The sequence below is a fragment of the Colias eurytheme genome, chromosome 24 (assembly GCF_061535395.1).
Source record: "Colias eurytheme isolate Ceu_HAF_F1 chromosome 24, ilColEury1 Martin Lab GWU primary, whole genome shotgun sequence".
Taxonomy (NCBI): Eukaryota; Metazoa; Arthropoda; class Insecta; order Lepidoptera; family Pieridae; genus Colias; species Colias eurytheme.
In genome coordinates, this window is record NC_143003.1 from 4,195,789 (window position 1) to 4,222,922 (window position 27,134).

Genomic DNA, 27,134 nt, shown 5'->3' on the forward strand with positions numbered 1-27,134 from the left:
TAAAATTCTTAAATAGTATTCAGTAAATCTATCTCTATTCCACTGGAAGTAATTATATGTTCTATGGAACAATTAATTATACAACAAACCAAATTCTAATACAAATTGTATGTAATTTTTCCTTTTTAAAACCCAAAAATATTGTATTGGCTGATAATACCTAATTCAAATGAATATTCCATGAATTTAAATTGATAATTCTAGCTCTTATTACTCTAATTAGTAAGTACACACTATTACCAATAAAATATTATCGATACCTACTAAAAAGTTCATTCACTATTCTCGGATTCTTAGAGGAAAATAATTAATATCGGAGCTAGAACAAATCTTTTCATACCACGAACTAAATAGGAAGTAACTCCTTATATTTCTCACATATCAAATTTCATGTTATAAATCAAACAGCTCCAATTAAAATATCTATAACGTATAAAACGTTACTAAAACTAAACTGTGTCCCTGAAAAGTTCATTGACATTTCCGTGGCCAAGGGCTACAACCCCAAAGTTCATTATACTCTTAGTCCATATACAGTAGTTATTCTAAACCTCACATTATTTATAAAGCATAAATCACGCCATAATAAAAAAAAAACCTTGTCACATTCCTCACGGAAAGAATGGGGTCTTTTTTTTCCGGGTAGATTTTTTTAGGGAAATATTTTAAGAAAAACATCATTATTAGCGATTTATCAAAGATAAGGATAGTCTTTTCCTAATAACTACATTATGTTGATATGTGTAACTAAAAATAAATAGAGGACAATAGCGATGAATTTGATACCATCTGCATCAATACTAAAAGTTTATTTCGTAACTTAAAAACAAGAGGATATTAATAATGCTAATATCTATTAAAATAGTGCAAGTCTCTTGACTTCTACTTCAGTGAGCGAATCTAATCAACGAATTGACCTTTTACCGCTCATTATGTAGCATTTAACAGCATATTTATAGCTTTTTTATTAAAATATTCACATAAAATTTCGTGGATAATTTTAATACTTTACCTAACTTATATTAAATTTTACCTGAAATCGCACGATTATTTCAAAACAAAAAAGTAAAATCAAAAGTTTACAACTCTACCGTCCAATAACATAAAAAATGCATACAAATTAGTTCTATATTATGTAAGTAATATATTAATGAGGCATCAATATCGAATGCAGGCAGTAATGTCATTGACTCTAAAGTTTGGCTTCAGACGATGACGTCAAACGTTTCCAAGTGAAGTGGTCCGATGCACTTTAACCAGTTGTAAAACGGAAACATTCGATCGCATCTAGTTAAACTGTTTATATTTAGTTATTGTCAAAAGCTAAATATAAATTGTACGGTTAAATCATTGATTATCATTTGTAGCTGTAGAAGGTCTGTGTTCTCACACATATACAACAATATCTAAGTAAAGGAACGCCCATTATATTTTTCTACTCAGGGAAATAGGTAGATGATCGTCCTCCTATATTAGACTGTTTGTTTAAATCATTAAAGTCAATGCTTAAATTGATTGAAAAATGACTGATCAAAGCTATAAGTTATAACACGACAACATACAACTTCGTGTGTGTTGATAAAAAAATCACGCCTCTCAGCTGAAATATTCACAATACTTTCCAACTCCACGTGTATCACACGATCTACAATATCAACAACGATTACTAAATTACAAGTAAACAAACGAAACACGTTTTACTTATTACACAATAAACGTGACAAAAAACGGTCAACGTCCCGGAAACAATACGCGAAATTTAACACGCGTGACCCATCCTTCCTTGTACCAACTTAGTAGCACGCACCTACCCCCAATAATTTGAATATAGTATTCCCCGAAAGCATATGACTACTATACGTTAAGTGGAAGATCCAAATCCAAGTGAAAGCCGCCCTCTCCCGGCCTATAAATATGTCCGGCACACGAGTCCCGCTCAGTCGAACAGGAGAGCTCGAGGTGTTAGCACCGTGCCAATACTCACACTTCCCGAGTGACAACGTGATTCTCATCCCGTTTACGCTACAACAAATTGACCCATTACTCAATCCGTTTCGTAATTTGGCGTGATATCAAAGCGATATCGTTTGTGTTGACGTGTGTGTTTCAAAATGTTGGACAAGACGATTCTTGGAGGCAGTTGGGAGAGTGTGGTGAGTTTGTCAAACAAATTGCTTATTTAATAGGAATAATTAGTAGCATTAGACCGTCTGTAATGAAAGGCTTTGTGAAGCATTATAAGGTGCATTCAATACAATCAGATCGAATTCTACATGTAAACAATGTTCTGCGCAAATGCAGCGTATTACTGAAGCGAGTTCACTGCCCATACAAATGTCTGTTACCATACTGCTTAGCTCATTATTTATTTCAATCTTGACATTGTTTTAGATTCGTAGCTATTAAATAACAACAACCTCGATTAAACTCGACAAAAAAAGATTAAAAGCCCGACTGTATCAAAAACAAACTTTTATTACGGAAGTTATATTTTTATTAAAAATTATATCATAAAGATTGCGTGCATTAAAAACTTTATAAACGCGAAATAATACGAATAACTAATTAAATTAAATTAACTGAAACTAGTACGAGTATAATTACGGCGCATTTCATTTCTCAGAGCTGCTAACGACCGCATGAACGAAAGGAAATGAGAACTCCTCAAATTTCTCTTATTTATTTAAGTTTACAATTTCATAATAAATAATAAGCAAACTATATTTAATGCTAATGTTTCTTAGATCATAAGTGCTTGTACAAATAGAAAGTTCGTCAATAGAGATGAAAGATAAAAGAATCAATTGTATTTAATGTCAATAAGATATCTTTGAAGCTCATCGGTAAGACCAGTTTAGAGAATTGTCTCAACTTTCACTAAGAAACAAATCCTCTTCCAACCATACCTAAAGATACATATAATTAAATGTAAGGATCTATCATTCGAGACTTGAAAAAAATTAGTCATAACTATATTGGAACTTAAACTTAATAAAGTCCTATTTCTCTTTCAAACATATTAATATAGCATATTGTAAAAGTTAGACACATTAAACAAATGAATATTAATCTCAATACATTGCATACGTAATAAGAAACCAAAAGCTAATACTGTATCTAGTTTTTCAACTCCCTCAAATTTCGAAAGCCGCGATCGTAAGATAAGATGGTTGACAGTTTAAAAATTATCGACAGCGCGTGATGAATTATATCACCGACATTACTTCGTGTCCAAGAGATTTAAAATTTTAAACACTAATGAAGATTAAATATGGCTCGGCCAAACGACATACTTATTTTGTTTCAATGTCGTACGTAAAGTTTTGTAAAATATTTATCGATAAGCGAACATCACTACCAATAAACTTACATGTAAAGTTTTGTAAAATATTTATCGATAAGGGAACATCACAACCAATTAACTTCCTCCCATCAATCGAACTGATCATTAATACCTACAAAAAATGACATTAAAATCAACTCGGCAACTTCAAGGAAATCAACTACAGTACAACGACCTATCTGCCCTCTGAGAGATGTGTGATGTATGTAAAAATTGAGCAATTATTATAAAAACAATCTATTAGTCACAGCTTACGTTAAATGTGTGAAGATCGCGTGGGCATGTCACAGTTAGTCAGAAAACACGTCACAAATTCCTACAATGTTGAAACACGATAAACTTAAAAAAAAACTAAATAATTATCAGTCACTTTCTTAATACAGAGGGTGTGTCAGCAATGAAATTAATCATATAATTAAATGTTTGTTGCTTAAATATAACATCACTCATGTTAATAGCATGAGATAGGATAATTGGTAAATATCTACCAACTTGGCTATGAGAGAAATTGATCAATGATAAACTTGTTTCTTTTTCACCTATTCGATTTAATTATAAACTGCCACAACATTAAAAAAAGTAATCTTATGACACATTTGTTAAATACCAAATGGTCAGTATCAAGCGTCCTATGTTATACAATACAGCGAAAGCCGCAAATAATTTTACAAAATCTTAATGAAAGTGAAAACGTCATCCATATACATATATCGGTCAAATGTCTCTACAATTGTTATAAAACGATGCTATAACCTTACACACACAATAGGCACTGAAATAAATACATCGGTTACTAACCTTCATAATTATAACACTAATAGATTACAGATACTAAAAATAAAACGAGTCGCACTATGACAAGAATAGCGCAAATCGATATAAATACATACGTACAATACATACCTACATTTGTATATATAATTGTTTTGAATACTAAATCAACGTGTAAAATATTAGAATTTTATTCTCACGTAAATATTTATAAAGTAAACGTAAATAAATACGTTTTATCGTATGCACATTAAGGCCATACAGAAAGTTAGTTTCACGAAAACAGAAATGAAATAATGATGATATATCATGCAATATTATGTCGTCCAAAATAGCATTAAATAATTTAATTTTTAAATTGAACCTGACAGTCACACCAAACCACTTATGATGCCATTTTTTAATACTCAATATCAAACGAACAAATTACCTTCACCTAAATCAAACTACTAGAGAATGAGATTTAAAAGCCACTCTAAATGCCTATTAATCTTTGAAATAAGAATGTTAAAGTTACAATTCTTTACCATTAGGTACCATTCAAATTACACTACAGTTACCTAGAAGTCACAGTCTAAAGTGATAAATTAGGCGAAGTATCGACAATCTAGCTCAAACTCAGCCGAAACATAGCTGTAAATGTGCGGAAAAAATCGTAATGCTTTTTGCATGAGCACATATGAAATAACGGTTGTATGAAAGTGGGTTTCAACGCTCAACCGAAAAAACTTCAATGAATGTCAAGATATTTTTGCTCTGTTAAGCCAAATCCTGCTTTGTAGCATTACAATTGAGAAAAATCATAATCCATATACATATTTGAGATCATCATCTATATTTATTTCAAGTATCAACAACTATCTCATGATGTCATTCCAGTATTATAACAAGAGCAAATCCACGTAACACTTGCGAAAAATTCCAATTGTTATCTATTTGTATTTTATTGACTCTTAAAACACTGTTAATAAGGTTAAACGATCTATTTTCGCGAGCGATAAACACAGATACAATCATCGTTGCATAAAATCGCTTGTCTAAAATAACTTGCGACGAATTTAACCAGTAAGTACTTTACCTTCGGATTTTAATAACCTCCACAAATAACACGACTAGGCAACGCTGGGACAGAAATACTGGATGTGTTTAACGAAATATCACCGCACGAACTTAAAATGGCACGAGAAAGCTAAACGTGGATACGACTTACCAAAGTGTATACTTTTCAAGTAAACAAATATATTTGATACTCAAAAAGCGTCTCCGAATAAAATGCATTACCTGAAAATGAAAATTTTGGTTAATTTTGTTCTTGAAAAACGACCGCTTAACTCGATTACACAATTTAAATAATAATAGCAAATAACAATTCCCTCGTAACCTATATTCGCACGACGTAATCGCGTTTAATTGGGCCGCGTTAACTAACATTCCTAGTAAAAAAAAAACTATTTCAGTGTGACCCATTTTTTTGTACGACCTAAATTCGCGACAGTGCACCTTTTTACACGAAACCATTAAAAATAATGTTACAAAACGCGAGCTGTCAAAACAAGCATCGAGGCAGATTTGTCGTGTCAAGACCAACGGGCATTGAAATATCTTACTGCAAGATGTATCAATTTCTTAAAGAATCCGGGCTAAGATTATTTATACAAATTATAAACGACAAGCGTAACCTGAAAAACGTAACAAAAGCGTTTAATTATCTTGACTTAAAAAAATGATGATAGTTTGAAAATAGAACCCAAATATTTTGATACGAAATAGAACAGCAGCAGTTCCACGTTACGATTTCGTTCAATCTTTAACGTTTTCCAATAAACTGACATAGCGTAGCAGCTATTTTTGCCTGACCCGTTCTAAAACCGTTATAGCATTGCATATATTTGTGAAAACAAACAAACGTTGCACAACCACAGATAAACATTAAAAGGTATATTTATCAATATTTCGAAACGTTCGACCGATAAAATCTCATTAATCTGAAAGCTTTTACAGTTTCAAGCGATGTAAACGGGTGACATTATTTAACGCCTTGCTCAACCTTTGGTACTTTAGTAGCTTTAAACTATTTTGAATCGTGACGTTATACGTCTGTAACCTCTGGTTTATGAACCTTGGAACGGAAAGCAATATTTAAAAAACGACATTTCTTCGTACAAACTTCCTCGACAGTTCACTGTCGAATGTTATTAAATAGCATTAGTTGGCCAGCATCTCCAGCATTGTCATGCATATGGTTAGGCCGACAGGTGGTAACAGACATGCGGGCACAGCGCGAAGGGCTCGAATGACGACACGAACAGAGACGGCTGACAGAATTGCCAATAACAGAAAAGGACAGCCACATAACCCTAACGTCGCCCTTGCAGTCACGTACGATATTTATGATATCGGTACTTAAAATAATCCCTAAGATCTCTGACGTACTTTATGGGACAGCAGTTATTTATTTATGAGTTGTTACAGAATCTATTTATTAATAGAACACTTTTAATTTCCAGATCTCACGCGATGATTACGAGGTCGACTACAGCCAGAGCCCGAGGGGGTCGCCGCTGAAAGACACTTCCAACATACAAGAGGAGCAACCATACTTGATCAGTCGCCACAACCCGAACAAGACCTTCCGCCGCGAATCTGTGATAGCATCATGGAGGAGCTTGAAGAAAGAGCGGGAGCAAGCTTTGGGCAAGCGGATTATTTATGTCGATGCTGACACGTATGAAGATTACTATGGCCGCAACAAGGTCAAGCGTTGCAAAAGCGAAAGAACCGCAAACCTTCCTCGAATCCCGAAGAAGGTAAAGCGTACATATTCAGTGCTCTATCGCTATGATCCCAATGAAGAGAAGGTTGTGAAAGAATACAAATACCAGGTGCCGAAAGAAGATGAAATGCCCCGTCAGTATGGATTACAGAAATCACAATCCGAACCTTTCTTGAGGCCCGAGAGGACGCCAAAGAGGAAAGTGAAGAGGTCCATTACGACATTATTAAACATCAAGACAAAATTCTTAAATATTTTCTCATCTAAGAGTTAGACATTAAGATATATTTAGAGGATAAGTTGCTCAATTTAATGCATTTTAGTGGGACGGATGATTGAAGAGGCGTAAAGTAAAAATACAATACCCGTTTTGAGATTGGGTTATAAAAAACTTTACTAACTCTGTTGTGATAGCGTTGCTCAGGATGCTTTAAAGAGAAACAAATTTATTGAATGTACATTGAAGTGCTTTTAGTAGTTATGAAACTAGTTACTAGTGTTATTTTTGTACCAACGGACATTTCTCACTTAATTGGAGACATTAATAGTCACGTCCAAGTATCTTTGAGTAGGTATACAACATCATTATCAACGTTACATATTTTATACCTTTAGTTTTTGTCACATATTGTAGGAGTTTGCAATGTGGAGCGGAAATACTTTCTCAAAATTTTAATTAAGAGAATTGGTCTGTACAGTACTAAAATCGTGATATTTACTGTGTGTTGTGATATATTAATAATAGGTTTCGATTTATAAACCATTCAAAGGTTTATAAATTTTGATAACCTTACTAGTTCTTAAGGAATTTTACACTCATTGTATTAAACTGATAAAAAATAGTTTTTTACTATTTGTTCAAAGTAGTGTCGAACTTTAAAATTTTATTTGTATAAAATTTGTTAAGTTATTTTACAAAGTATTAAACATTGCTTTTGTAATTGTATTTCAATTAATATAGATTACAAAGGCCAACTTAAGTATTAATTAAGTTGATATTAATAAACTTAAGCTGTTTGTTGAACAATGAGTGTAAGTAACTATGTAATTCTTTATATTTATAATTACTTAAATGTAAATGAAATTATAAAATAATTACACAATATTTTATATTCATTCCGTTTGTGTTATTACTTATTATGTATAAACAATAACTGTTTAAGTTGAAAATCATAAAAATAAAAAAATAACAAATTGAATTTTAATATCATATCTGTCGCAGTGAATAATTAATTATCGGTATCATATTTTAAGATGAAGAACCAATCTATAGAAGTAATAATTTGTATTTACAGTATTAAGTAAATCAATAAAATATGTTAAAACTTTCATATGCATTTTTATTTTTCGTCCATAAAATACGAGAAAACATTTTACGAGATACAACATTGTTTCACAATTTTTAACCAATCACACGCATAAGTAAAAATTGAATAACTACACAAATTAAAACAGATACTAAATTTTGTTCAATAATTGTGTAAATTAAACAAAAAATCTTTCGTTCCTTAATCATTACAACAATGACGTCATCAAATTGAAAACGAAACTAGACAGTACCTATACTTCCTTTTGCCCATACTCTAATCAGTTTCACCGCAAATTCTGGACAATTGGCCAAACTTTTTCCATTACACTTTCACATTTTCTATTACACGGCAGACACAAAAAGCCAGCGAAGCGAGTATCGGCCCATGACGTCATACGGGACCCAACTTTTTTAATATTATGAAGCCTATTGACTACGCCACTTCGCCTCGATTTGGCTTCTAGTTCATATAACGATGACTGTTCAACTTTAATAGAGACATGTACAGAATATCTAATAGCTATTGCTTCTTTAGGCTAACTATTAACAAATCATGGCTTAATAATTTTTGGACAATCACGCTGAGTGCTGCTTATTGTAAACGCAAACTTGGCTAATAGATATGAATCATAAATATAAGGAGAAGAAACGGTAGTTCATTACAAGACTGTAGTTTAAAGTTACTTGGGTTTCCTTGTTAAGATTTCTATGTAAACAATATCATCAACTTTCTATGTGTTCTGCAAATTCATTGCATGATTTAGGCAAATCTAATCTATGCAACACCTCTTACATATTGTGTAATTTCTAGATAGCTAAGCAAGTCCCTATGTCTAAATTACTGCCTATTTTCCTACTATCTTCTCGAATATCGAATTTTACCTACAAGATTAGCTACCTACAGTCCTATGTAAAACCTTATCTAATACCAAATTATACCTACAAAATACCAAATACATTCACTTTCCTACACTCCTAATGAACTACACTACAAACAAACTACTCCTATCTCTCCTTACGCCTTAACAAGCCCTTCTAGAACAATCTTTTCCAATTTAAACAACCTTATCGTTAGCGTTATTAATCACAGTCACCTAGTCAGTTAACGGTTAAGTTCAAGGTGCGAGTGTGACCCTCTCGCCTCCAAAACCGGCGAGTTGTTTTAACAACACCACCTTATACGTCGTGAGAAGCAACTTGGGTTTCAGCTTGTTATTTTCTACTAGCGGCTTCGCCCGTGGTACATAATATTTCGCAATAAAAGGTAGCCTATGTTCTTTCTCAGGGTCTAAAGATTATCTGTGCCAAATTTCATCAAAATCTGTCCAGTAGTTTATGCGTGAAAACCATACATACATACAAACCTTTCCTCTTTATAATATTAGTATAGATGGGCTATGGTATACAAGAGGACCATGGTCGTGCTTTATGTGGTAGGTATTGTTGATTCGTAGAACTGATTTTATTTAAAGGATGTATTATATTGGTGTCTTAACAAGGAACAACAAATGTAATGTTGTTTAATTGAATTTAATTAAAAGATGTATTATATTATAGAGTATGGAGCCTCTACAAGGAGTTGACTATTGTCTTGCTTTATATCCTGCTGCTGATTCGTAGAATTTAGTTTTAAATATAAAGGTTGTAGTAGACAGTGTTAATGATTTGTAGGGTTTTATTTCGCATGCTTAGCAAGCAAGAAAGGGTTATGAAGTAATAAGTAAAGATAAAATGTATAATAATATAATATTTTAGAACACGCGATTTTATCCTTACATTAAAAATGTAATTTCTTTTAGCATAAAAACAGCTGAAGGTATTTGTAATTTCTAGAGCTTCAAAATATTTATAAGCTACTAGCGGTCCGCCCCGGCTTCGCCCGTGGTACATGTTTACGTTTTCTCTACATAAGAAGTATAAGAACCATCCTCGTACTTCAAGGATTATAATAAAAAATCGGTTCAGCCGTTCTCGAGTTATGCGCTTACCAACACATTTTGCGATTCATTTTTATATATAAAGAAGATAAGATTTAATACTATTAAAAAAAATAAGAAGATGAACTTTATATTTTGCTTTATAATTATCTCAATATAATATTTATAAAATAGATTTATACCCTCTATTGTAATGTTATTATCGATATAGCATTTTTAAGTCAAGCGTGAATCGTAACCCCATTGATTCCCACGCGCCCGCACCAGGCACCGAACTGGCGACCCCTCGCTGACCAAATTACAATATACCCGTATGCATTAAAAGTTAAAACTGTATACATAATAACTAATTATTTTTAGAATAATGCAATAAAGCTGGTAATGGTTGTTTTGAGCTTTTATCAAATATTAACATAATTAAATCAATATCTTTTTGTTCATTAAAAAACTGGTTAAGTGTTTTTTTTAATTGAAATAAAACAATTTTTACCAACTCCTTATTATAAGTCAAAATTTCCATTGAATTTAATGGATTCAGTAGTCTGTAAACATATGAACATGTTTATTTTTGTTTATAAATATTCCTAGAAAAACAAAACTGAGATTTAATTCCCGCTTGCTGAACAAAAGATGAAACAGAGAGCATTATTAAAACATGCACATTAACATTTAACTACTTATGCAAATAAAACGGAATAAAACCGTGGAATAAGCCCGGAGTCACGTTAATTTTCATTACGAATGCTTTGGGACCATTCGCATATCATTGCCCCAAATCCTGGTCGCTTCCCTGTTCTATGGTATTACTGACTGTGCGATATTACCCTGGATAATAACTTATACATAAATAGGTATACTAGCTTTCCGCCCGCAGCTTCGCACGCCCGAAAAAGCTGTAGGATTCCCATTCCCGTGACATATCCAGGCAATAGGCATAAGAAGAGACAGACAGAGTTACTGAGCATTTACAATATTAGAACTTAAATATAGAGCAAACTCTCTCGACTCTTATATATTTTAAGATGAGATGGAAAAGGAAATAAAATCTCGAAGTGAAACTTATAAGCTTATGAAAATAAATAAGCCTTGTAACAATAATTATAAAGGTTTGATGGGAAAGCGCACAGTGTATTTCTATTCATATTAAAACGCAATAGAGTAGGAATTAATTAACATTGCGCAGTGCGTAAAGTAAATTTAATTGATACTAGCGTGCTAACTTGCATTTGAAATTAAATATTACGAGCAAATTCACGAGATCATCAAATCTACTCTGATTAAAATTTATTTGCTCATTTGCTGCGATTTTACCTATATTAACTTTATATTTACCTACTGTTTTGTTGAATACAGTTTATTTCTGCCATATAAAGTTGTGGGATATGATAGGATGATATTTCTACAACGTAGATAACATTCCCGACCGAGAAAACTACTTGAAGATGGAGATTGAATTTTGCTATTATTATGCTAATATGAATGGATATTTGTAACTCTTTCAGGCAAAATCTGAATCTATTTGAATAAAAATTTGGCATGGACATATTCACAGATTACAATCTGGATTAGCACATAGCTACAGGAAAATATCGTACGAGTTCTATTATATAAGATTTCTATTGATTTAAATGTACAAGATTGTGTCACAAAAAATAAGTTTAACCACAATAAAACTTAAAGAAAGTAAACGATACCCTTGTTAAACTTTTATTGTGACTGGCGCAGAAGCGTCTGACACCGCTCCGATACTTTGCAAGCGTGACGTCATTAAATTAAGGGCGAAGAAAATTCTGAAATTTGAAAAGTTCGCGTCGCTTTGTATTTGAGTGATTATTCAAATTGATATTTGATATCTTGTTCAGAAATATGTGTTGTGGCATGATTTAGAATTTGGTTAAACATGATTTTATTCAATAGTTAATTTTAATGTTTTATTTATTAAAAAAAAAGTAAACTACCAAAATATACGCAGCTCATTTTCATTGTTGATGTAAGTCTAAATCGTCTATATTCCAAATTATTTATTATTTATCAAAATAAAAACTTTAATTATCGATTTTTCGTCAAATTCACAACACCTACCGCCATCTCCCGATGTTCACCCAAACTAACTGTTCCCGAATCGATTTTATTAGTTCCAAGCATATGTTCCCGATTCATAAACACTTGTAATGATTCCCAACGCTTTTGGCTCGGCTCCCAATGGGGCGCTGCTGTCGCTTACAAACGTTAGAATTAAATTATACATTTTCTATTTTATGTTCTGTGGTTTTTAGTTTAAAACCTCGCTACGAAGAGGAAAGACATGTAGTAGGTAAGAATGAGTATGAAAAGGGGTCACTTCCACCATCGTCAGTTCCCTTTAAACATAATATATATAAGTATTAAGTATAGATATATACATAACTAGCTTTTCAAAGAAAAACCCGTTCCCGTAGGATTTCCGGGATAAAACCTATCCTATGTCCTTTCTCGGGTATCAAATTATCTCTATACCAAATTTCATGCCAATTGGTTCAGTAGTTAAGGCGTGATTGAGTAACAGACAGACAGACAGAGTTACTTTCGCATTTATAATATTATTATTGTAGTATGGATTGATTTAAGCTCCCTTATAATAATATGTAGTTGATAATATAATTTGTAGTGTGAATTTCTCACGAAACATACACGAGATAATATCTACAGATAACCTGATCTTATTATGTCGAAACGAACAATATTGAAATTCGATTCACGTTATTACGAAATAGATTAACAGATATCATAAATCGATTGTATACAAATCGATCGATTAAAAACATCGACTATCGTTTTGTTTAGTTAATTACTCGCTTGATTAGTTGTACAACAAAGGTCGAGGCCTTCGCGTAGGAATTGCCGAATTATCTACAGTAACAATGACATTATCTCCTTTGTTGAGAGGTCGGTTACATTGGCGGATAAAGTGTCGACACTGCAAATATAAGCAATTATAGACACGGACACAAGACCGGATTTATTGAAATAAAACTTCTTTAAGCACGTTGAGAGTAAAATTTTGCGTTATGGCACGATTTTGGTAGCTTTGAATCTTGCCAAAGAAGTTTCACTTCTGACACGTGTGCTCGGCACAAACGTTCTGTTTTGTTCATATTAAAGAGTATAGCAGATGGAACCGTCTAATAACCATCCGGGAGCAGGAAAATGCGTAGTAACCACCCAGTAAGAGGAAAAAATATTAATCACAAAAAATGTGTTACCATCGCAATACTTTTCATTATGGCATTTGCTATACCTTCAGTCGAGTCTTGTTATTTTATATCAAAAAACATACTCAGAAAATATCATAAATATAAAAGGCTTTTCGAATACCATTTGGAGAAAGACATCGGCAATTTCGTTTGTAATTTGTAACAAAACAGACTAAATATAACTAAAGCTGAGCTGAAGAAAACCGCTTCAAAAGGGTAAGGTAACTGGTAAACATTTGATTCTAATTTAAATTACGGAAATACAGCTTACATAATATTATAAAGTCAATATCTAACAATTCACCCTCTATATACGTCATTTTTTATAATATCTATATTAAACCGTCACGCGTCCTACGTACATTATTTGCTCGTAACTAAATCAGTATGTTATAGTTGGACGCGTGAGAGATTAAATAGCCTATGGAATTGATGGTCTATTAGAAAACACTTATATGTAAATTTAACAATTTAAACAGTAAGATTACATTCGATGCCACTACTTTCCCCACTCTATTACGAATTTAACGAAACATTCGATAACAACTTCAATGTCAAGCCCTCAACCAACCACGACGCACCCCATCACTCATTACAAGCTACCACAATCAGAATTCCCTCATGCCTCTTCACAATGGGCAGTGTTGGCCCAACAAATGATCGTCGATGTTTGCCGCCATTACGGGGATTATGAATTACATCGACAATTACGGCCGATCATAGACGTTTAGGCCCTCTACAGTCTACACTATCGTGATTGCCTCTAGTCGCCCAACGTTGCCCATTGTGTAAAGCCCATCAGGTTATTCAGTCAACAGGCGACTAGCACCTACATATAAGTCTAAAGACAGTATACACGAGACGCCTTCACCTTGAACATGAAAATGCATTACATTTTACCCACTGCATTATACAGGGGGTGCACTTTACACGCGATGGTTTTAGAACATTACGTTAACTACGCTTGCAGTTTGCGCGTTGTTTAGATATAAGTACGTAGTAAGTACTTACAAGCTAAAATAGTTTAGTAAATTTTGTACGTGCATTATAGATTATGACATGCTTGTTATTTCTCCTCGTCTTTGAAATTTGTTATCTTATTAAAGCGCTAGAATGTTTAAAATATGCAACAGTTTAAGTTAGGAACAGTTGAATCTAAAATATATTATTAAGAATAAATCTATACAGCAATAAGATAAACTTTTTGTGTGATTCCATAGCTCTATTGCATAACAAGGATGCCGTCTATCAAGATTCGAGATAGTAATTTAAAATAAGAATAGATTAAAATGAATTCGTTTGAAATCAAAGATATGATTGCAACTATATCGATAACATCTAGACAAGTAAATTACGCACGACTACAATTGATTGCTAACTTGCTAGGCATTAACCTTCCGGGTTCACTACACAATTGTGTATCATTGTATTTATTTTTTTACTAGCCGTCTGCCACGTGTAACTTCAATAGAATAAGATTATGTCTATTCGTAAACAGCCGAATAAACGAACGTAGACACTATTATATCTATAACTAATGGTCCGCCCAGGCTTCGCCCGTGGTTCATTTACAGCCTATATCAATCAGGGATCACGTATATAAATACGTGATTGTGACGTTGTGACGTTGGATAACCAACAGTGAAAGAATTTTTGAAATTGGTCCACTAGTTCCTTATATTTTGCGCGTCCAAACAAACTTCAGCTTTATATTATTAGTATTTATAGATGGTATTATAACGATATAATTACAGTAATTATACTCAACGATATATCCATCCATCAACGTCAAAGCTTATCCATATTTGGTAACAAAAACCGCCAAAGTACGCACAAACGATGCATGTCGGGTCACGCAAGGTAACTCAAAAAGTGCATTGAATGCACAATGTTTAGAGCCATCGTAAATTATCGTACTAGCTGACTCACGCTTATATTTTAAAAAATTCTAGATAGTTTTTATTCTTCTACACTTTTATATATAAGTACATATTTATGCGTCTACTATAGGTACCTATTGTCTATTAGGTAAAGTCTTTGCGCCTTATTATTCCACATAGACAGCAAGATACTCTACGATTTGTACAATTCGTTGATAAAAAAAAGCTGTCCTTATGTAGGTATACCAAGTCTTCATTCTACTGCATTAAAAATCATTGCGTGTTTTATTTTCGGCCTAGAAAAGATAAAAGATGCTCTTCAATTGCACCTTTCTTTGAAAAAATAGTATAATTATAGATAACCGTGCATAACTTATGCATACCGGAAATAAATCGAAACACAAACTTCAAACAAGAACTTGACACAAACGAAAGCTCGAAATTAAACGGAACGAATAACACAAACATTAAAATAACATATATAGCGACAATAAAAATGTACACTTTCCTTTTGGGCGACAAAATCATTCAAACAAATATATAAAAAACCGCTATGAAATATTATATCGGATTATAAATTTAATTAGGCATAAAATGGCATGGGAAAGGTCCACATATCGAGTCGAACGCCTCTATAAGGAGATAATTTGATTTTTATTAATGACTTAGCAATTATTTTTATACTAATATTTATTAAGTTAGCTAATCTTTATGGCTTTCTCATATCAATATATACGTCCTTAATTCTAGTAAACTGTTATAAATGATGATCTATACGCACTTTTAAAGGTATTATTGAAATCTTTCATTTTATAAACAATTCCTCATATATAGTAATCGTGCTATTTATTATAAGTACTTAAAAATTTTCAGTTTACAGATAATATCTGAGGGAACGGATATAGAATACCTACTGTTTTATTTAATCACACATCACCAAAATAGGTATTAACGATAGTTACATTTAAAAGTAATTAAAGTATACGCGTATTAATGAGTAAATAAATACTTCCTTATTTTAACGACCCCGCTCACTCTGTGTTCGCTCTTTTTGTTCATTATTTAATTACCTGTGGACAAAAGAAAACAAAAATAAATAAAACGGACAATAAGAAGGTCTATCGTTTTTATAGCATTTCCATTTATGAGCAAGTTTAATAATAAAGAAAAAATTATGTAAAACTTTTCCATCGTGAAGACCCACACGCTCAAGATGTCTTATAAGGACGAAAGTACTGTAATTAAATAGTTAATGTTAGAACAACAATTAAAACCATAACGAAGTTGTTATTACTTCATACAAGTATCCGCCCTGACTGCATGTAGGTTGTGAACAAAAACAGACTAGCTTTGAATTATTGGTTAGTAGTTAGTTTTTTTTTTATTCAACAGTTCTTTGAACTCTTTCTTCATACTTCAAATACAACATTTATATCACACTAGCTGTGCACCGCGGTTTCACCCGCATTGCTCCGCTCCTGTTGGTCTTAGCTTGATGATATCTCGATAAATGGGCTATTGGGCTCGTTAAATGGGTATGTACACAAACAACCTATCTATCTAAACAAAATCTTCAGCTTTATAATATTAGTATAGAAGTCTAGATTAAATTGAGTACAGTTACTTCCAAATATTCCATAAATCGATTGTGGAATCTCAGACGACGGTCGCGTGACCGCGCCGCCCTTGACAGTTCAACTTGAATAGAATAGAAGAATAGTTATGGCAATAAAGAAACGAGCTTATATAACAGCAATAGACTACAGGCCCATGTTGAAAAAATTATGGGTCATTTGACCCAGCACCTGACCTATCTAGAATGATATAAGAGCATAAAATAATAAGATTCAGCACTATGACGTCACTTGTAAGCTGTCCACCTGAGTGCAGATGAGAATTCGAAGGTTCAGGTAGAGATTTTCTCCCCTTGTCTCCATGATTTTTGTACGGCGTTGCGGAATAATTGATTAAAAGTAGTATAGAAATAGTATGACACAGATGCCGTACAAAATCAAATGACCAAATTTACCCCGGCAACTGTCGAAAAATAAAAATAAATTATGACTTTGTGGACCACCATTTTTGTACGGCATCTGTGTCATACTATTTCTATACTGCTTTTAAGCCATTATTCCGCAACGCCGTACAAAAATCATGGAGACAAGGGGAGAAAATCTCTACCTGAACCTTCGAATTCTCATCTGCACTCAGGTGGACAGCTTACAAGTGACGTCATAGTGCTGAATCTTATTATTTTATGCTCTTATATCGTTCTAGATAGGTCACCTGGTGGGTCAAATGACCCATAATTTTTTCAACACGGGCCTGTAGTCTACAAGGTGAGCTAGACAACTGTGTAACGAGTCAATTCCTAGGAAAATCGTCCGCGTGGAGTTTCCATTGTTGTGCTTTATTTGAGTTGCGAACTAAAGTTGTGTCGCGTTTTGAAATACATATATAGCAACTTTATAGCTTATTTGTTTTTCTATAATTTGTACTTATTTATCAAACGTAGGATCCATGGGAATGTAACGTTATACTCTTATTAATACAAAACCGAATCTCACCACTAACCATTTCAAAATTAATCGAAATAAAAATACTTAAATATTCTATCGATCATCATAATCTCATATGACTTGTTAATTGGTATTTTTAAGCTTTAAATTATGTAGCAGTAATTCATGCCTTCAATAATGCATGCTGTTTTTTACAGGGAAACAGATAAGTTAATTCTTTATTAAATAAAAAGATAATCCCAATATATATCTGTATTCTTCTATTCAATTTTTTACTATTGGTTTTGATGGCGATTGAAGTTTTACTATTCGGTATTCCACACGATACTATCACCATCAGCCATTTTAATTTTTGCCTATTTACATAATATTATAACAATTAATACACAATAATGAGCGGCAAATAACAATCGAGCAAAATCAATAGCAAATACGATACTTAGCAAGAAATCCCTAAAGTCTAGACGCGTAAATAACGTCTAGATTACCTGTCCCGGGCGAGCTTGACTTGTGACTAATATGTTGCTTGGGATTTGTTATTTCGTTAACGAAAAAGGTAACAATGTAGGTGAGAAAATGAATAGTAAACAACAAGGTAAATTGATTATCTGTACGTCTGTTTTATTTTATTGTTAACTAGCTGGAGCTCGTGAATTCACTCGCGTGTCTCTACCTACTAGTATAGTAAAATCTAAACTTATATGCTAATCTACATATTAAACATAATATGTGTACCAGTTATTTACAAAAATATCAGCTATTTTTAATTGAAATAATAGGTAACCATCAGCCATCATCCATACACCCTCACAAACTTAAACTTAGATAATAGGAGAGTTATTTATTATTTCTGCATCAGCTTTTTTATATATTATAACACCTTAAAAATATCAATAATTTGATTTAAAGATATTATTGAGTTATTTCCAATGAGTAATCAGTAAAAACTAAAAAGCTAACAATTACTCAATTATACAATTTCCATATTTGGAGGCATTGTTTATTTTCCTGTTATTTACTTCATCATTTATTTTAACAAACAAAATTGAAATGGAAAGAGGAAGAACGCAGCAAAACTATACAATAAAAGATAACATAAAAGTTAAATTTATTTATCTTATATTTTGACCAAATATTTCGATACACCTTTCATCACACATATCTAGCACCCACATGCATGCATATATCTATCTATACACCCGTAACAGCCGTGTCCGATGTTACACCGCTTGCGGTTGCGGCAGGCCTCCGTCACTCGCTCAAGGTCGCGCTATAAGTGCCTACCGCACAGTAGGTCGGTACCGACCCAAGCGGCAGTTGGTTGGCACACGCGAGACTGCGCACCCGCGTCACGTTTCCCGCGCTCGCTACCAAGATGCCTGGTTATTGCGAAAACGTTTTTACTTAATTTTGACAAAGTTTTGATGAACCGGCCAGGAAGTACTTTGCTGAATGAGTTACAAAAAATTAATTTCATTCCGCCTTGCCCTTGCTTTCCAAAAGATTATTTATTAAAATTATTCATAAGATTCAGAATTTTTACAACAGTTAAATTGCATAACCGTAAGTTCAGCGATGGTAAAAAAAACATTGAACATTTCATAAAATTAAAGCACATATAATTTTTATCTGTATTGGTCTTGTGGCCGCAGATTCACCCGAATGAACCCTCTACCCGTGAACCCGTAAATCTCAGCCATATAGTCAGCAGCCCCCGAGCCACGCAGTAAAAAAGAAACTCACAAACCTACCAGGCTACTTTTTATCCAGGAGACACATATAGCGGGTCCACGAGGGTGAAACCGAAGGAAACAACTACTATCAATAAGATTTCATTTTTTTTATTGTATAATGTAACAAATATAATTAACAATAAAAAATTAAGTGTTTCAGCAACTCCGTGTTTAATTTACGCGCTCGGTACAACCCTAAAGTTTTCGTTTGATGACGCAATCACGCGGCGTGCGCGGGAAATTCGCTTCTCGGTGCGTGTTCGTAGAGTACATTTCTTACTGCAGCCGAGTTGCGGCGCATTTTGTAGGTAAATATAGCGTAGGTATTTTAGCTTTTGTATGGGAGTGATGTATCTGTTACGAAGTAACTATTCTCTAATCTGTGGTTGCGGTCTGTGCCCGTATCTTGTGTCCCGGAGGCGTGCGTAGTTTGATTGCATCACTGTGAGCAAAGTGGGTCGATTTGTCAGCCATTTTAGGGTCCCTTGTGTATTTTTGTGTGGCCGGTTTATACAGGGCACTATTTTTATTTTCTTGTAGGAAATTTCTTTAAACTGTTTCAATAGACTTTTGCTTAAACTTTTTAAACGTTAAGTGTTATATGTTCTGAAAGACAGAATTTATAAAAACCAACGTCAAATACTCAAAGTCTTAATTGCAAATATCTTATTAAACTTGTCACAAATATCCAACGACAAAATTTTCTTATGATAATATTCTGTATCGTTAATTTTCACTGCTTCATATTATCAGAGGTTCAATCGTCGTTTTAATAACACCAATTTGAATCTTAAAGCGCTGTAATTTTACTTATTTCAGTTACACCATCACCCCAACATACCAACATGTCACAAGCATACCTCAACCACATACCACATTACCTCGAAGGACCAAAACTATCTCGCCTACCTTACCTACCTACCTAGCTCACTATCACATCACAATACTACGTTAATATTCAGTGGCAATACGAAGAAGCGATACACTCATTGCAAGTGCGTTCATTAATGCGCCCTTGTGGGACAATACAATGGTTACGGGCTATGGCAGACAAAGGGGCAGACGGAGTGACAAAGGCGCAGTGTGCGGGCGCTTGGAGACCTGCCAGCGAGGTAGTGGCATGGGAACGAGCGATTAGCGGAAAGAAAGGTACGCCTCTTTTTGTTTTCACAAAAGTTTGTTATGAGAAATATCGAACTAAATAATAGCCTCTTAATTTTCTACAAAATCACGTATTATACGTGCCACTGGAGGTAAGTTCGTTTTACAATTTACAGATTACGCTGGAAGAATATAGTTAAAACGGTTAAGACAAGTTATAAATTGAAAGATTATATAAGGAACTAGCGTAACAATTTTTACAAATGTGAACAACTTTATTCACACGTTATTAATCAAGAAATATCTGTACAAAATGACAAATCTCAAAAGGCATACCATGCGCAACATACCACATCCGTAAGGATATAGTTTCATACATTATTTATGGACATTTTAACGGGCAAAAAGCGTGAGAGTAGTGTAATATAGTTGTCGGTTTCTTTACCGAAACAACATTAGGTACCTCTCAGAGGGATTACTTCAGGGCTTCCAAGCATTTCACGGTAAGCAGGTCGCATTACAGGATACAAGGAATACATTAATCTAGGGAATTTTCGGAACTATGTATTTATTCATAGATAGTTTACATTATACCAGTATTTGAAATGTTTTGTGTCAAAGGAATAGATCGTCAGACGTATATACAGATAACTAAAATAAAGATATTTCGCTTAAAATGGATTTAAAACGGGAACACCTGAACCAGTCATTTTATATACCAATTACCTATTATATTCCTAATTATTATTAATAAATATTGAGTTAATAATAATAATGTAGGAGAATCAAAACACAACCTTAATGTAATAGAATGTTTTCATACGCAATTACCTATTAGGTAGTATTATTACATCCATACCGCATTAATAGGAACAATTTTTAATGATTAATCCTATATTTTTCAGTGAATTACACGCTAGACGCTATATATGTGATCTCAACCTTATTTCCTTCGTCACTACACAGAACGATTCGCTAAAGCCTCTTTTAATTCCTTCGTTTAGGCTCGATGACTTTTGATTTAGTTTAACGACATTCTCATTATTTTTTACGGACCACTATTACATATAATGTTAGCGCGTGAATTATGAATGAGTTAATGACTCTAGCAGTAAGTCTGCACGGCTCATATATTATGGAAATAGGTTCAAAGGCGGCTATTCAACTTAAGTTGAAATTGACCAGCTACATAGGCCTTGCCTTTTAGCAGAATTTAATTAGAATTATTGTCAGCGCAGATCAATTTGGTATAATAAAATTACTCAGGTAATAGATTTAATAGGGACGATAGCTATTAAAATTTTTGATAATTCCACGTCTGACTTAGGTACAGTCACGATTGACTTTATTTTTAACACCATCTTACCCACCACTTCAAATGATTTCAGAGCAACCTACAACCATTTATATCCTGGCCACATGCGCCAATCACATCCAACCCGCCATTCCTTCAAACTTCCAACCTCTCCACTCCTCTCCCATCACACACCATTCACACCACATGCGTTCACATCACACATGTAAACACCATCTAAGTTCCCACGGTGCCGTCCGGAGTGCATATTTGCCTCCCGCCCCAATTAAACGCGAGCACATGAGGACCTCGTTAGACGTTCGTTTTGCTCTGTTATTACCTGCCTAGTGCCTTGCTACAGGGACTTAAACATACGACTAATTTCGTGGTTGTCCAAATGGAATATGCATTTTGTTAGCTTTTGTATTTTTTCAGGAAATGTTGATTGCATTTCAGAGCACTTTTAATTGCTAGGTTTGTATGAAAGTCAAGTTAATTAACGTAAAAATATTTCCATTTTATGCATTAATATCCAGGGTTAATATTGCATAATATAAAACTCAAAGGTGACTGATATAGTGATCTATCAACGCACAGCCCAAACCTGGACGTATCGGGCTGAAATTTGGCATGCAGGTAGATGTTAGGACGTAGGCATCCGCTAAGAAAAGATTTCCCGAAAGTCTTGCGGGAACGGGGAAAAACGGGGATGCACGTACAAAGTCGTGGGCGGAAGCTAGTATTGCATAATTTTCGTATAGAATATAATAAAATTTCGAATTTCTTCTCTAGTTATTCCGACTACTATACTACTTATCATGTTTTTCTACGATAAATACATATTACAACTAGAGTAAGAAGTAATAACCAAACTAAGTAACATATTTATCATCATTAACATACGATACATTCCTAAAATCATCACATCTGCTTGGCATTTAGACTTTTATAGCTGTCATTATACTATTTTAATATGGATCTCACCCATATTATCTCAACATTTGAAGTTTGTCGCGTATGGTCATCAGACTGACGCGCAGACAGTTAGATCTTTAGTAAGAGCTAGCGCGCACGAGCAACTTTGTCTCCGCAACTATTTTGTCTCTCCACCCAAGGGCTAGTATGAAAGTGCGCGCACGTAGCGACGCAACTCCCCATACAAATTGATGGGAGAGACAAAATAGTTGCGGAGACAAAGTTGCTCGTGCGCGCTAGCTCTTAGATAACCTAGACATAATATCTCCATAAAAGAGGTGACGCTATTAATATGTATGGAAGATGAGGAGCATATAAATCTCAGTTAAGTAAAGTGGCACTGCCAAGGCGCCCGCTTGCCAAGCAATTACGCTATGTATTTTAATAGCATTAATGTTTTTTATGTTATTACTATGTAGTGCACTCGTCGTCGTTCGTATTGTACGAGGATAATATTACATACCTATTAAGAACCTATTACTAAAGTGATGATAATTTACGACCATAACAAACACATAGATACGAACGTTTGTAATAAATTTAAAACTATCAAAAACCTCAACAAAAAATATTTTTTTAATTTCCTTAAACCACCGACATATCAACCTCTACACGTTATAGTTACACTCATTTCATAATATATACTTAAATAATATGTACTACCGTCACCAATGTTATAACAAACATCTTTGTTCCCCCGTCACGTTTGTCCGCTCACGTGCTGCTACACCTATGTTACTTAATCGATTCACATTCGCGTCTATTCTTATAACTGCTATTATTGATTTTATTGAGAAACTCATTAATTTATTCTAGGACGTTTCACACAGCGATCACTTGCTCGACTGATCAAAAAGGGGTGTTATTTATAAGGATCTATCTATGTATACTTATTACTTAAACATAATAATATAAGTATCTTTTTTACAAGGAACTCGGTAGGAATAGATTGTTTTATTAATTTAATTAAAAGGCATCTATAATCACAGGAAGTGATGATGAACGAATGGTACGAAAAATCTTTAAAATATATATGAATTATTGTTTTGTTTCGTGTCGTATTACATTCATATCTACTTGAACTACTTATTGAATAAAAAGTAATAATTTTACCAGAACAAAACACTCTACACTTCAATCGTACCTACGATTGAAACCTACAACAGCATTAACAAACACGCATTAAGCATAACAAAGAATCTCAACTCTAACTAGTAACTAGTGTAAATTACCTACACCACTTAACACATTCCATATAGTCACATTATTTAAATCCGTATATTTATGAGGTGACCAGTAGCTATGATAAGCAATGAATCACAAAAACCTTCAACTTGCAATAACAAGTAAGAGACCCATCGAACTGACTCATGACTTGCATACAGGAAGTTGCAAGTGCGTAGTAAATGCGTTTTATATGTACACACAGACACACACACGACTGATCACACTAAACGCAAGGGCAACGTAATTAGATATATAATTTATAACAACTTTTAACGCGTTATAATTTATATGGTAATGATATAGACTATAGAGTATGATAGTAATTGTATTATTTTTAATGCAGGCATAAATAAGAAATAAATTATCGTTATCATTATTAATATTAAAGATACTTTGTTGTATAATGATTCATTTACTTAGGTACTTGTTATTATTTATAAATAAAAAAACAAGCGATTATAATTAATAATTATCTATTTATGTTATGTTCATTAGTTAACAAAATTCTATTAATTCAATTCCAATGATAGGTATATTTAAGCATTAAAGTAGCTTATGATGCTTCATAAAAGACGCTATAGTCTCGTCCCTTTTGTTTAAACGTTTCATTTTGCTTTTTTATATAATTAGATAACTATAAACAAACAGGAAACAAACAAAATATAAACGATAATGTTACAACTATTGCATTCATTTACTAACATTAATCTATTCATTATCACCAAAAATTTCATCACTCATTCATAATAATTGACCCAAATGAATGCGGAAGTTGAAATAACTTCCCGATGCATTATCATTATATTTAATTTAATATAATAATTATATTAAAGCTGTAAGTTCAAGGTGCAAAGCTTCTGGGGAGCCTCAAGGAGGTCTGAGTGCACGCTACTTAAGGAACGACCTTCTGAAATCATTTTAAGAACCTTATAATTTTGTTAATTATTGACATTAATTGTCCGCATCTTGTCTGCAAGCGACTTTTAGAGAATTTAGATTGATTTTAGTGTAAAATTAGTTAATATAATTACGTGGAACCACGAGTACGAGCCTTGCGAAGCTGATTATATACCGAAAATCAATGTATATGATAAAACGTTGCCTTAAGCATACCATAAGCTTTTCAGATAAAGAACTAGTTCTTTACAGTGGAAGTATTGAGAAAATTCATTCCCTAAAGTCACGGTAACATCTTAGAAACAGAATTACAAGCATATTCTACCATTCATAGAAACCCAATATCAACACATGCATATGTCCCTAATAAATCATCAACCAAAACCTGTTAACAAATTGCAATTTCCCAATACTAAAAAGGGCTCACATACATTTAAGCTCGAAGTTTTAATTCCCGAAGAGTGTCACTGTGACGCCCCCCTCTCCCCACATACCCACAACCCACAAAATCGATTTAAATCGTTCAGCTCAACCGCGCCACCATTAATATGATTAATAGTTTTTATTTCACTCCGCATTCCATGCATTATGCAAGTGTCGTACTGTCCAAGCGTTCTATATTGCATAGTTACAAATTTCTTAGAAATAGTATACCAAATAACGTAGTATATACTGGAGATTATTTTACGTATACCTATCTATAAGGTCGAAATGTGTTTGTATAATAAAATTAATCCAAATAAGTGATAACTGCGTTTATTGTTCCACCATTAATAAGGACATCCCGACTGTCCCGTCTTTGTTCGACACTCTCGCATGCGCTCCGTAATTAGACCTTCATTAAGTAGGCCCAGATCTCATTTGCATTCATATTTAATAACCACCGTTTATTCACATGCTACGAGACAACGTAAAGATATATAAAAGTTAAATATTTTATTCGCGATTACTCAAAAACTAGTTAAAATGCGTAAATAGGCATATTTCGGCAAAATATTACCGCATGTTGTGTAACTGATAAAACAGATTTACTGTATGAAATGTACATATTACGAAAATAATAACATAATAATCTTCATATTGCTAAATATGTCTAATTGGCGGTAATTCTATTTTTTCCTACTTAAACACACCATAAATTGGAGTCGCAAACATACTTACATACGCAACGCGACGCTCTAAAGCCGTTTTAACATCACCTATTTGTTTTAAAATTTCACGATTATAATCTTACTAGCTGTGCTCCGCGGTTTTACCCGCAGTGCTCCGCTCCTGTTGGTCTTAACTAAATGATATATAGCCTTCCTCGATAAATGGGCTATCTAACACCCATAATGTTTCAAATCGGACCAGTAGTTCCCGAGATTAGCGCGTTCAAACAAACAAACAAACTCGTTAGCATTATAATATTAAGTATAGATACAGATAAAGAACAGCTCTATTCATCCTGGTAACAAAAAGCGTACAAAAACCAGTAGCGTAACGTAGCAACACATTGCACTGAATTACCATGAACTTCAATCGGCCCATCGATGTCAATCAGAATTACGTTTGAAGCAGTCTGTCGAATCAGACGCTGCGAATTCAATTCTTTGTTGTCTCGACGACGAATTACGGAAAAAGTTCCACAATGCGAGCGCCTTTCCTTTTTTTAATTACGAGACGTTGTGTCATCTGCGATGTTAAAATTGTGCTGTAATAGGCTAGTATTATGTTCGCCAATTCAACTAAATTCGCCAACATAATTCAATGCGTATGTAGATGTAACTTTTCCTACAATTCTTATAATTATTTTTGTTTAGTTTTAGCAGTATTTCAAATCAATATTTTATTTGTATAAATTATTTATTTTGTAATATAGATTAAAGGTATACAATGAACGTATCTTTCTTTCTATTTTAATATCATTTAAATCCTAAAGTTCATTAACTCTTAACATTTGCATGCACTTGTATCACAATAAAGATCATTCGATCAATCGATATGAACTATGTCAGCTTTCAGATATCTTTTATCGGACATGCGTGAAATGGGAGCCTCTTAAAGGTCAACGACCGGTTGATAATTGCACTGTTTCTGGAACAATAGATTTATGTCTAAGCTAAGTATTAAGTTTACCATCAAGATAAACGCTCACGACTC

At 33.4% G+C, this 27,134-nt stretch overlaps 2 protein-coding genes across 3 annotated transcripts in view; one reads left to right on the forward strand and one right to left on the reverse strand.

Moving 5' to 3' along the window:
- Dyrk3 (Dual-specificity tyrosine phosphorylation-regulated kinase 3) overlaps positions 1 to 27,134 on the reverse strand; it is a 136,052-nt gene that overhangs the window by 32,122 nt on the left and 76,796 nt on the right. The window lies entirely within an intron of this gene.
- LOC149897939 (uncharacterized) lies at positions 1,954 to 7,442 on the forward strand. The gene is made up of 2 exons (XM_090115925.1): positions 1,954 to 2,153; positions 6,622 to 7,442. The coding sequence occupies exons 1-2, from the start codon at positions 2,112 to 2,114 to the stop codon at positions 7,159 to 7,161; spliced, it is 582 nt and encodes a 193-aa protein (XP_089972051.1). The 5' UTR covers positions 1,954 to 2,111; the 3' UTR covers positions 7,162 to 7,442.

Coding starts and splice junctions, on each gene's coding strand:
- LOC149897939 (XM_090115925.1), top strand. CDS start 2,112: ATGTTGGACAAGACGATTCTTGGAGGCAGTTGGGAGAGTGTG. Junction 2,154..6,621: donor GAGGCAGTTGGGAGAGTGTG/GTGAGTTTGTCA, acceptor TTTAATTTCCAG/ATCTCACGCGATGATTACGA.